The sequence below is a fragment of the Sinocyclocheilus grahami genome, unplaced genomic scaffold, assembly GCF_001515645.1.
Source record: "Sinocyclocheilus grahami isolate Dianchi unplaced genomic scaffold, SAMN03320097.WGS_v1.1 scaffold97.1, whole genome shotgun sequence".
Taxonomy (NCBI): Eukaryota; Metazoa; Chordata; class Actinopteri; order Cypriniformes; family Cyprinidae; genus Sinocyclocheilus; species Sinocyclocheilus grahami.
Window position 1 is genome coordinate 2,344,058 of NW_015505276.1, and position 12,965 is coordinate 2,357,022.

Genomic DNA, 12,965 nt, shown 5'->3' on the forward strand with positions numbered 1-12,965 from the left:
ATATATATATATATATATATATATATATATATATATATATATATATATATATATATATACATACAGTATAAGTATAGTGCATTGATATTAGTGTACTTACTACATAAAACATACTTGGAAAATATACTTGAACTCCACTTAAAAAATTAATTACCAAGTATTTATTATTTTAAATATTTTTTAGCTATCTTGAGGCCCCCTTGGAAATTTCCTGAGACCCCCTAGTGGGCCCCGGCCTCCAGGTCAAAAACCACAGGTCTATTGCAAAAAAACTAAAAAGTAAACCACGAGGGCCAAGGTTGCCATTTGGAACAGGGTTTGGGATTTTATGGCCAATAAGGTCTAACTTCACTCTTCCTGTCATTTTAGGGTTTATTTCGGGTGGCTCCCTCAGCCTCCAAGCTGAAGAAACTGAAGGCATCACTGGACTGCGGGGTCATGGATGTGCAGGAGTACTCGGCTGACCCACATGCCATCGCAGGTGAGCATCTGCCTCTCTCCTCTTAGCTTTTAAAATGTCCACTGATCTACCCACAGTGTCCTTTTAGTGGATCGCAGCTACAAAATCTCAGACCCCACGGCAGTTGGCATTAAATTCTGTCCCAGGTTAATTTGATCTCATTACTCTGGGCCTGAAGCGTGACCTAGTAGCCGTCAGGTAGGGGGCCACAGCCGACAAGCACTACACACTGATTGTGGCTTTTGACAGCTCATTTGTCAGGCTTCCCTTTAGTATTTCAAGCAGAGAATATCACACCTCCAGTCACGTCCTATCACTCTTTCACCGTGCCCCTGCCTCTCTCCTTCCCTCTGACCTCTTTCCTTCCTCATCTGCTTCCCTCAGGAGCCTTGAAGTCTTATCTTCGTGAACTTCCTGAACCTCTAATGACCTTTGAACTCTATGATGAATGGATTCAAGCTTCAAAGTAAGTATCGATAGTCTACCCCAACACACACTCCATTACCATTTGCCATTTTCAGATTTCACCTTTGCTCAATTCCAAAACACACCCTGATAGTAAATGTGCATCACAGAAACATCTATTTGATGTGCGTTTTCATCTGGAAGATGTATTTTTAAAGTGTTTGCGCATGTGCAGTATGTTTCTAAGACATTTCCTGTGCTAAAAAACAGCTAAAATACATCTCCCTGGACGGCCAAGCTTCATGTTCAACTGGTTTTAGCTGGTTAGACCAGAAAGTGGTCAAAACCTTTCTAAAACTACACTGTAAAAAATGATTGTGATTTTAACAGTAAAAGACTGTAAAAAATGCTACAGTAAAAAACTGTTAACTGGTTAACAGTAAGTTTCCATACTATATACGGTGAATAAATGTAATTACATTTAATATAATTTTACAGTAAAATACTGTTAAAAATACGGTTTTTGGAAGTGAAAAAGAAAAAGTAATTGTATAATTTACAATGAAAAACCAAATTGACACTCCCAGAATTCCCTGCATGACACTTAATATTTGATGTTTCTTCTTAGTTTTTTCTTATCAGTTGTGTACATTAGGGTTTAATCTTACATCTAATGTTACTAAATTAATGTTTATTGCATTATTTCAGTGTCATGTGTGTCACCATGATGGGGTTTAGTGTTTGTGTGAATGACACTGTGCACCTTCTATATACTGTATAAGTATTGTCCTCCTCAGCTCGTAGAAAAGCTGTTTGAGATGAGCTTTGGTTCATCATGTGACTTTTTCATCACCACCAGTTCATGGCTCAAAACAGATATTAACCCTTCAATATGTTGGTTTATTAACATTACATCAGTTAATGAAATACGGTATTTTATTGTGAATTTAAGTTAAGTCTGTAAAACCTAAAATGTTGCTACCATATTTTTTACGGTGAAGTTCTGGCAACCACAGCTGCCGGTACCGTAAATGTCACCTTTTTTTTTTTAACAGTGTAGCCTGCTAAACCAGCTATGACCAGCTGTAGACATCTAGAAAAGATGTTTATGACTTAGAATATATGTAAAACTGCTTTTTTAAAGATGCATATCAGCTGTTTGTACACAACAGATGTTTTGCAAATGAAGCCCTCTGTAACTGAAATCTTGGAGATTTACATGTGCTCTCTGGATAGTGAGCCATCTACCTATCCACCTTATTTTTCAATGTGGAAGTAAGCCGTTTTCTGTGAATGTGTGAGACTTTTGGTTCATTAGTCTCTGTAGGGAAATAACGAGAAGAATAACAAAAGTGCAGTAAACAGTAAAACTGTTTTCACTACAAACCAGTGTGTTCATAATTAAGATAATACATTAAAATAAAATAGTAAGAAACAACAGTTTGCAATATCGAACAGCAAAACTAACTGTTTTGTACAGCTAAAAATAGCTGGAAGTGAATGACACCGACACATTGTAAATTTACAAATGGCCACGCCCGGGAAAAATAAGGTGGATAGCATTTAAGACACTGAAAATTAACAGTATGCTGCTTTCTGAGATACCTTCTTACAATATAACATATGCTTTACAGATAATTGAATTACAATATTTTATCCTAATATTTGTGTTTGTTTGTATGCTTATTAGAGTAATATGTTAGCTTAGCAACATGCGCTAATGCTGAACTCAGTTGGAATCACCTTTATCACCGAAAATTAACCATGGTTTTATTATAGTAAAGGTTTAGTAACCATGGCTTTTTGGCATATTAGTTACCTTTTGTTCAACCACAGTTTTACTACAACTACCATGGTTAAACTATGTAGCAAAACCATGGTTAATTTGTGGTTACCATGGTTTAACAATGTTTTTTAGTAACCATGGTTTTTTTTTAATAGTAAAACCATGGTTAATTTTCATAAAGGCAAATATGAGTTGTCAATTCTAAAACTCTTACAAAAAAAGATTTCAAGTATATTTTCCAAGTATGCTTTATGAAGTAAATATACTAATGTCAATGTATTAGAAGTAACTCACTTCCTCTCAGTGAACTACTAGTATAATAGATTGTTATACTGAATTGTATGTAAGTGAACTTAACACTAAATTTACAGTGGAAGATTTGTCAGTAAAATCAGGCAAATGCTTATCTTTTTCTGTGTTTGTTGATAGCACTGTGGAGAAAAAAAAGATTAAGTTTATTCATATTCTGTATACTGTACCTCATGCATCTCTCCCTGTGTCTTTTCTGTAGTATTCAAGATATGGATAAAAGACTCCAAGACCTTTTGTGTACATGTCAGAAACTACCAGCAGACAATCTGAACAACTTCAGGTGTGTGGCGCTTGTTATTTACTTATTGTTTGTTATTTCTCTCGAGGCTTTTGTCTTTGAATGAGTCATGAATGCAAGAGCTCATTAAAAGAGAGGAGTGTCAAATCTCTGTCATATCATGAGCGAAACAGCAGTTCCTTCACTGACAGGAAGTGGGCATGTTTCTGAAATAATCAGAGTTCATTAGTCTTACAGAGAATATTTTTGAGTACGGAAATGTCCTTCAGTCCAACCTGTTTAGTGTGCCAAATATACAGACGCTGTCTCTGGCAAAGACAAATTCAGCCTTTTGTTTCGCCTTGACTGATTTGACCAAAGACTAAGAGCCACACAATAAATATTACATAATTAATCCAGGATTAAGTTCAAACAAAGCTTCCGTTTAAGAAAATAAGGATGCCTGTTCATATGGATTATGCTTTTGGCACGTCTTTACTTCTAGCCAAGGTTTTCCAGATATATGCTGTGGGTCTTGGATGTTTGACTGCACCTGCCTTCTGTCAAACCTACTGAAATATTGATAATATACAGCGACAGGAATAGCAAATGGAATGCCAGGGCAGGGCTAAACCCTTTGGTCAAACTGAGATTGAAACTGAATTATTATTTTTTTTTTCAAAACAGATATTTAGTTAAGTTCTTAGCCAAACTCACGGAGCATCAAGACGCTAATAAAATGACGCCAGGTAATATTGCAATAGTTCTTGGACCCAACCTGCTGTGGACACATTCAGAAGGGTGAGTGCATGTCTTCCGTTTGGATTATTTCTTACATTTATGTGGAGAGCAGCAAATTCACAAAGCAATTTAAAGGGACAGTTCACTGAAAAAATTAAAATTCTGTTATTACGTACTGTACATATGACTTATTTTTCTTCTGTGGAGCACAGTGTTGTTACTGTAAACTAAAACTAATAAAAAATAATTTTCTTGAAATAAAAGTACAATAAGATATAAATATTAGATACAAAATTTAGAATATGATAAAAATAGAAGTTCAAGAAGTGCTAAAATTGCTCAAACAGAAACAAAAAATAAAGTAAATCGTAATATACAAATATTGACCAAGAAAAATAAAAATTTGCGAAGCACATACAATTATTTAAGCTAAATTAAATCTAAAAATGTACAAATAAAAGCTAATTCAAAATAATAATGACTGCTATAATAATATATAAATAATACAAAAATAAAATAGTTTGAAGAATCCATACTACAACAGTTCATACTGACCTTGTCTGTCAAGCTTTAAGAATGATAAAAACACACTATAAAAAGTTCATACAGATTTTGCACTATATTCAAGTCATTTGAAGTCATGCGAAGGTTTTCTGTGTAAAACTGACTGATATTTGTGACCCTGGATCATAAAACCTGCCAAAAATACATTGTATGGGTCAGAATTATTGATTTTTCTTTTATGCCAAAATTCATGAGGATATTAAGTAAATATTATGTTGCATGAAGATATTTTGTAAATGTCCTACTGTAAATATATCAAAACATAAATTTTGATTAGTAATATGCATTGTTAAGGACTTAATTTGGACAACTTTAAAGGCGATTTTCTCTGTATTTAGATTTTTTTGCACCCTCAGATTCCAGATTTTCAAATAGTTGTATCTCTGCCAAATATTGTCACTGTAGTCGCTGTGAAATGTTGTTTTATGGAGAAGAACTACATGAGGATTGTTAAAAATTGTACCTTTTGTGTTCCACAAAAGAAAGAGTCATTCAGTTTTGGATGGACATAAGTGAATTACAATTTTAGGTATACTACTCCTTGAATGTATCTAGTAGTTGTATATTTTGACATTTGTAATGTGTATGTCAAATGGGTCATTGATCTTCACAGGAACATGACGGAAATGATGACCACCATGTCTCTGCAAATCGTCGGCATCATTGAGCCGATCATTCAGCACGCTGACTGGTTCTTCCCTGGAGGTTCGATAAAAAGAGTCGTGAAAACATATTCGCACATACACACGAGCGTGTTCTCCTGCGAGATTTGGACTGATTTGTCTTTGCTATTCTTAGATATTGAGTTCAACCTGACAGGCAGCTACGGCAGCCCGGTCCACACCAACCACAACTACAACTACAGCTCCATGCCCTCGCCCGATATGGACCAATCAGAGCGCAAGCTGCAGCATGACCAGAGCCGACGCCCACTCAGTGTTGCTACTGACAACATGATGCTGGAATTCTACAAGAAGGATGGGTAGGTTGTTCTGCACTCTTGGCTCTGTATGCCTCCTCCATCTCTCCTTTTTTCCTTTTCCGTCCCACACTCTTCCTTTAGCTTCTCATACCATCGCTAATCTTAAAGGGACAGTTCACCCAAAAATGTCATAATTTATTCATTCGTTCCAAACCTGTACGACTTTCTTTTTTCCATGAAACAAAAGGTACATTTTTGAAGAATATCCTGGCAATCCTCGCAATATGGCTTGTCTTTGCTATTCTTAGATATTGAGTTCAACCTGACAGGCAGCTACGGCAGCCCGGTCCACACCAACCACAACTACAACTACAGCTCCATGCCCTCGCCCGATATGGACCAATCAGAGCGCAAGCTGCAGCATGACCAGAGCCGACGCCCACTCAGTGTTGCTACTGACAACATGATGCTGGAATTCTACAAGAAGGATGGGTAGGTTGTTCTGCACTCTTGGCTCTGTATGCCTCCTCCATCTCTCCTTTTTTCCTTTTCCGTCCCACACTCTTCCTTTAGCTTCTCATACCATCGCTAATCTTAAAGGGACAGTTCACCCAAAAATGTCATAATTTATTCATTCGTTCCAAACCTGTACGACTTTCTTTTTTCCATGAAACAAAAGGTACATTTTTGAAGAATATCCTGGCAATCCTCGCAATATGGCTTAGTGTGAATATCAAATCAAAAAGGCTGCAAATGAGTTAAATACATATGGTTTCAGAGTGAAGCACAGCACTGTGTTTATTTACACATGAGCAGCTCACGATCCAGTGTTTTCAGCTTCTCAAAGCAGCTTGGTTCACTGTAAATGCATCTGCTCTTAGTTTGAGTCGCTTAAAATGTGCATTTGGGAACACGACATGCTTCATATTTTTGTCAATGAAAGAGATGCTTTTTGACGAGGCTTTTTTGCTGAAATAAAATGTTGATGGTTTAACGTTTGAAAAATTAAGACAGCCATAAATGTTAGTTTTACAATTAAACAGGAGTACTGTAAATGTGAATTACTTTTATATTATTTTACTTAAATACTTAATTTACAAAAAATATATATTTTACAGTAAAATATTACAATAGTAATGTTTATATTTGTAATACTTTTATTTAATAAAAATACCAATATAATAATATTTTTTATTAGTAGTAGTATTTTCATATGTACTGTATATGTAACTTGTTTGTGTGTGTAATGATTATTTTTTATCTTTTTTTTTTTCTTTCTTCTTTTTTTGTCATACTGATATGTAATCACAACAGTTTTGGCCAAATTGTGCAACCCCTTTAAACAAGCACAACAAATCTGAAGCTTTAAAAAAATTTCACATTTATTTAGAAAAACACAATTACATTTTCCCCCCAAGATCGTCCAGTGATTTTTATTTTTATTTTTCAAAATAATGAGTGGGTGACCACAAGTGTCTTATTACTTCAGAAGACTCGCTCATGAGTGGACCATTTACTATAGATGTATTTGTAGTATACTTAGCTTGAAATAAATATATTTCAAATATTTATTTTTCTCTAGGGCAGTATATTAATCTTTAATGTTCCATAGAAGAAAGAAAGTCACATGAGTTTGGATCAACATGAGAAAATGACAACAGACGTTCCTGAGAACTACCCTTTTAAATTAAACATCATTGCAGTAACAGCCTATTACTGACAGGGTTCGATAGTGCCGCTTAAACCAATTAGCAGCGGCGGATAGCTAATGTGTTCAGTGACTAATTCACTTAGACCGGGACGTCAGTCACGTCGTTATCCAGTAATCTTTCAGTGTCATTTGTTCTCAACTGGAGTTGAGCTCCGGGAACATCTCAGCCACTCCCACAATCTGCCCTCATTTGAATAGAGCTGGTCTCGGGCTGATGGGCTGCCACGGTTTCTATGGTAACGTGGATTGAGTATTGAAGGAGGGCTGCGGGTTGCTTATCTTTCACTGAGGGGGCTGGATTTCTGCCGCTATCGACAGAGACACGTGGCAGATGTGCCAGGCTCTGACTCATGCCACCTGCAGTGCTCCAGCAGGTGGAAAAATAGCGCATACGGAGGAGGAGATCCAGACTTCTGTTCGATAGAGTCCCACTCCAGACTAGCTTACGACAAATATTGCGTTCTGGCAAATATTTGGCAAACAATGCTGATAAATTACCACATATTAAATACAAGGCTGTGTGGAATCATATTTGCAAGTGCTTTAATGGAATGATTAATGAAAGGAAAATAGCAGCCATTATAACTGGAGGGAACATGTCCACACTACTTTTAGATGTTGTTAATTTCACTCCCCTACTCTGTAAAAAAAAAAATGGTGACCTGCAATTTATACCTATATGTCTACCTAATCTAAGTGCTAAAATATTAAGTATTCATGTATTTAGGTTGATTTAGAGATATTAAGTAATATTAGTGATATTAAGTAATATTTTTTGATAAAAAAACACTGAAGTATTAAACATTTTTTTCAGTGTACACTATTTGGGAGGTTTATTTTGCTTGGCTACATTGTAGAGAAAAGTCAAAGTCTGAAAATTATAGAAGCATGTTTCCACCACGGGGTTAAAAAAATGTAAATGTGGTTTTTTTTATCACATTTTAAATTTTTGTTTCCCCCTGCGATTCTGAGTTTATGTCTCACAATTCTGTCTTTTGTTCTCAGAATTGTGTCAGAGAATTTTGAGATGTGAAATTAGAAGTGTGAAATATAAAGTCAAAATTATGAGATCTATAGTCAGAATTGTAAGATATAAACTGCGAGATGTAAACTGAATGTACGTTTTTTTTATGTTTAATTCCATGGCAAAAAAAAATAAATAATTGCAAGATGATAACTCAAAATTCTGAGGAAAAAAGTCAGAACCATGAGATTTAAAATCAGAATTTAGCAAAAAATAAAAGTCAGAATTGTGAGATATAAACTCACAATTATTAAAAAAAAAAAAAGCCTGAATTGTTGAGATTTAAAAGTCGCAATTGACTTTTTTTATTTTTTATACTGTGGAGTAAACAGAAACCACAGTTGCGAGATGTAAAGTCAGAATTCAGAGAAAAAACATGAGAAGTGTGAGATATAAACTTAGAGTTGAGACGTACGCTCAGTGCCGATCCTAGACTTCTGGGGGACCTACGCAAAACTGTGTCGGCGGTGGCCGCGCTCGCGGAAAGCGCTTGAGAAACAGTGTCTCTTCCATGGCTCGGTACGCTTACAACTCGTTTTTTTAGTCTCGAGTAAGACTGTGCGACATTCACATTACATGATTTGACTGATTTTTACGTAGAAAGGGCGACAGCGCACCGCATTAAAATAAATCATAATTCATGTTTTCATAACCGCTGGCCAAATTCAAAAACAAAACTAAAATTAAATCATAAAATTAAATCGTATAGGGAGGATCGTCTCTGCGTAAACTCGCAATTGCAATAAAAAAAGTCAAAATTCTTAGTTCCTTTCTTGCAATTCTACGTTTTTTACCTTTTTAATTTTTTTTTTATCCCGTGACGAAAACATGCATCTTTTACAAAATGATGCATTTAAAAAAGTTACTATCTTTTTTCTTGAAGCTTTAGCTTTTAAGCATTCATATTTAATCTGAAATGAATATTTCCATGACAATCAGCCATTGCTGTATTTCCCTCACATTTCCTCATGTTAAAATGCTCCTGATATCTGCTGTCATTTCAAACGCACTGACAAGTTTTATAGATTACATAACAATTAGAGACTCTGATCCACTGTGTTTTAGGACTGATGTGTTTTGTTATAGGGGAGGCTAAGTGTCTGATTGTTTATGTCCACAGCTCTCGGGGTAAAAGCAATTAGAGTAAATGAGGCTTAATGGTGTCGCAGCAGGCAAGAGAGCCAGCTGCTCATTTAGGCTGACACGTTCTCACCTCTGGATGGCCCTGATCTTCCAAACACTGCATGCTCTCGCCACACAGTTCTCATTTAGCTGTCCCCCCTGTCATTTACTTTTGCTTACTCTACAGACATTACTGTTAAATGTAAACTCACTGTGTTGTCCCTAAACTCATTATTTTATCCACACTTAATGCAGCATTAGGAAAATTCAAAGGTACCGTTCACCTTTTCTGTTATACTGTGGCTTTGTTTTTGGTAACACTTTAATAACTTAATTAGCAATCATTTAATTTCTGTATTAACAAGACAGTCAAGCATGTATGTTCAAATATAAAAACACTACTGTTCAAACGTTTTTTTTCGGGGTTTGTTGTGGTCAGGTTATTTGTTTGTTTATTGATTCGATTTATTAAGCAAGAATACATTAAATAGATCAAAAGTGACATTAAAAAACATTTATAATTGTACAAAAGATTTCCATTTCGAATAAATACTGTAATATTACAAACATTTATATATTTTAATATTACAAAAATAATATTACAGAAATCTTAAGCAGCTTGACTCTTTTCAACATTGGTAATAATCAGAAATGTTTCTTGAAAAGCAAATCAGTATATTAGAATGATATCTGAAGGATCATGTGACACTGAAGACTGGAGTAATGATGCTGAAAATTCAGCTTTACCATCACAGGAATAAATTATATTTGAAAACTTTAAAATAGAAAACAGTTACTTTAAATTCTAGAAATGTTTCACAAAATTACTGTTTGTACTTTATTTTTGATCAAATAATGCAGTCTTGGTGAACATAAGACACTTCTTTTTCATAAACATTAAAAAAAAACACTTACCAACCCTAAACTTTTGAACAGTGATATGTATTATTCAAAATCATATTCTATTGTCTAATTATATCGTGTAACAATTACAATAATTTATGTTGATTGTAATGATGCAAGTTACTATAAAGTGTTTTTTTAACCCTCTGACACATGAATTATTAAATGACAAAAACATTTTCTTTTTATAAAGAAAAAATATATATTTTTATAATAATATAATCATAATTTATAGAGTTACACACCTGGCCTCTAACAAAATAATGACCTTCACCACTTTGTTAGTCTTTTTGAAATTGAAAAAAAAAAACACTTACGATGTAGAGCACAGTTATATAGAATTATGGGTAATGGTTAAAGATAATCACTCAAGGTGGCTAGTTGGCATCATGCATCAGAGGGTTAACGTTTCTGTAAAGTACATCTAGTTGTGTTTTCTGCAGTGGTTGTGATTGATGGTTTGTGGGTCTTTATGTGGGCAGTGTGGGTGTCAGAGTCATGGACACATCGTGGGTGAAGGGCAAAAGTTCCTCTACACTGGGCCGCAAAGCCTCATCCACACCTCCCAGCGCACAACCGCCCGGCTCTCCTGCGGACACCCTGATCACTGAGCAGCCCGGTGAGCTGGACACATCTCCAATCCCCACCCCCCCTCCTGGAGACAGGGGCAGGTAAAAAAAAAAACACACACGATTCCCATCATCCTCTACATGTTTTCCATTGTCATTTCAATGTACTGTATACACATTTCACAGTAGAACTTGTTGCACCAACTAACTTGAGACCTCATTGTTTTCCATTCAGCAATTAACTCTTGCGTTCCCTGCATTTGTGTATTAATGACATAATTTCCTCTGCTCTTTCATGCTTTCCTTGTTCTACCTAATGTTTTATTTTTTGTCTTTATGTATAAATATAATTATTTATACAAATACAGTAGTGCAGTCAGTATGGCCGTGTACACACTGCAGCTAAATACGATTGTCAGTCCTCTTTTGAGTTCTTCATCCTGTATTGTACACACAGACTTCAGTTGTGTGACATCCGCATTCTGCAACCAAATTAACCGCATATACATTAAACCAAACCAAACTCAGTAACTAGTTCTTGTAATGTAGTTAAAAGCCCATGCGAGTCTCTCTTCTTCTGATGCGAGGCAAGAAGATCTCAGGGAAAGAGGTACACTACCATTTGAATGCTTGGGGTTAGTAAAACTTTTTCATTTCTGTTCTTTTGAACTTTGATCAAAGAATCTTGAAAAAAAATATATCATAGTTTCCACAAAAATATTAAGCGTCACTGCTGTTTCATCATTGATGGTTATAAGAAATGAGCAGCATATTAGCAGTGTTGCGAAGGTTACTTTGGATTAACCTAATTACAGATTACCCTATTTAAAATGTAATAAGTAGTGTAACTATTTCAATTACTTTATTAAAGCAGTGAAACTGATTACATTTGATTACCTTTCTGAATTTCTTACTACTGTTTTTAACTGTTAATCATTTTCAAACATTTGTGACCCTAGAGCACAAAACCAGTCTTAAGTCGCTGGGGTATATTTGTAGCAATAGCCAAAAATACATTGTATGGGTCAAAATTATTTATTTTTCTTTTAATGTAATAAGTAGTGTAACTATTTCAATTACTTTATTAAAGCAGTGAAACTGATTACATTTGATTACCTTTCTGAATTTCTTACTACTGTTTTTAACTGTTAATCATTTTCAAACATTTGTGACCCTAGAGCACAAAACCAGTCTTAAGTCGCTGGGGTATATTTGTAGCAATAGCCAAAAATACATTGTATGGGTCAAAATTATTTATTTTTCTTTTATGCCAAAAATCATTAGAATATTAAGTAAAGATCATGTTCCATGATATTTCCTACCGTAAATATACCAAAACTTAATTTGTGATGAGTAATATGCATTGCTAAGAACTTCATTTGGACAACTTTAAAGGCTATTTTCTCAATATTTAGATTTTTTTGCACCCTCAGATTCCAGATTTTCAAATAGTTGTATCTCGGTCAAATATTGTCCTGTCCTAACAAACCATACATCAATGGGAATCTTATGTATTCAGCTTATTTAAAAAAATGTACCCTTATGACTGATTTTGTGGTCCAGGGTCACATACTGTATGAGGGTGAGTAAATGATGACTTCTAACTATCCTTTTAAGCGCCATAAAAAAATCACAGAGTACGCGTACAGTATGTTTCTTTGGCATGTTTCTAATTTGTCATTTCACACCCAAAACGATAATTTAGAGGATTCACTTCTGGATTTGAATGCAGTTGTCATTTTTGCAGTGTGTACAGGCCTATATGATCATTTAGTGTGGTTAAACCGTCACAGTTTGGTAGGATTGGTCCCATGAAATGTAAGGCATTCTTGCTGTGGCTTCCTATTCATTCAATTTCACTAATAATAAACCCATAAGCCCATATGCAAAACATACATTAATGAAGTGAAGGTCACGCCATGGTTCAGTCACTGTGTTTAGGGTTTGCAATGGCTGATGATTTGACTGGCTTACCTCCCCCCCCCCCTCTGACACTCTTTCAGGCCATGAAAGGGTTTTTGTGTCTGTGTTTAACTGCTCTGGGTTTTCACCATATTTAGAGACCTTAGAGACCTTGGTTTCAGCGCTATTCACCAAATTTTCTCTGACGTTTGGTTGTTCGAAGAGATTTTTTTTTCTTGCCTTGGTGCAGTGCGCAGACACAAGGTCATTTTCAGTGTAATTTTCTGTTTTCTTCTTTTTAATTTCAATGCATCGCTGTGCTTTTCC

At 35.2% G+C, this 12,965-nt stretch overlaps 1 protein-coding gene across 1 annotated transcript in view; it reads left to right on the top strand.

The window, feature by feature from the left end:
• Positions 1-12,965, top strand: part of LOC107587964 (rho GTPase-activating protein 44-like) — a 75,316-nt gene that overhangs the window by 49,198 nt on the left and 13,153 nt on the right. The window contains exons 11-17 of the mRNA XM_016275949.1: positions 370-481; positions 845-926; positions 3,163-3,243; positions 3,868-3,981; positions 5,099-5,190; positions 5,284-5,467; positions 10,650-10,838. Of these exons, the coding sequence (XP_016131435.1) occupies positions 370-481; positions 845-926; positions 3,163-3,243; positions 3,868-3,981; positions 5,099-5,190; positions 5,284-5,467; positions 10,650-10,838 (854 nt within the window). The remainder of the gene's footprint in view (positions 1-369; positions 482-844; positions 927-3,162; positions 3,244-3,867; positions 3,982-5,098; positions 5,191-5,283; positions 5,468-10,649; positions 10,839-12,965) is intronic.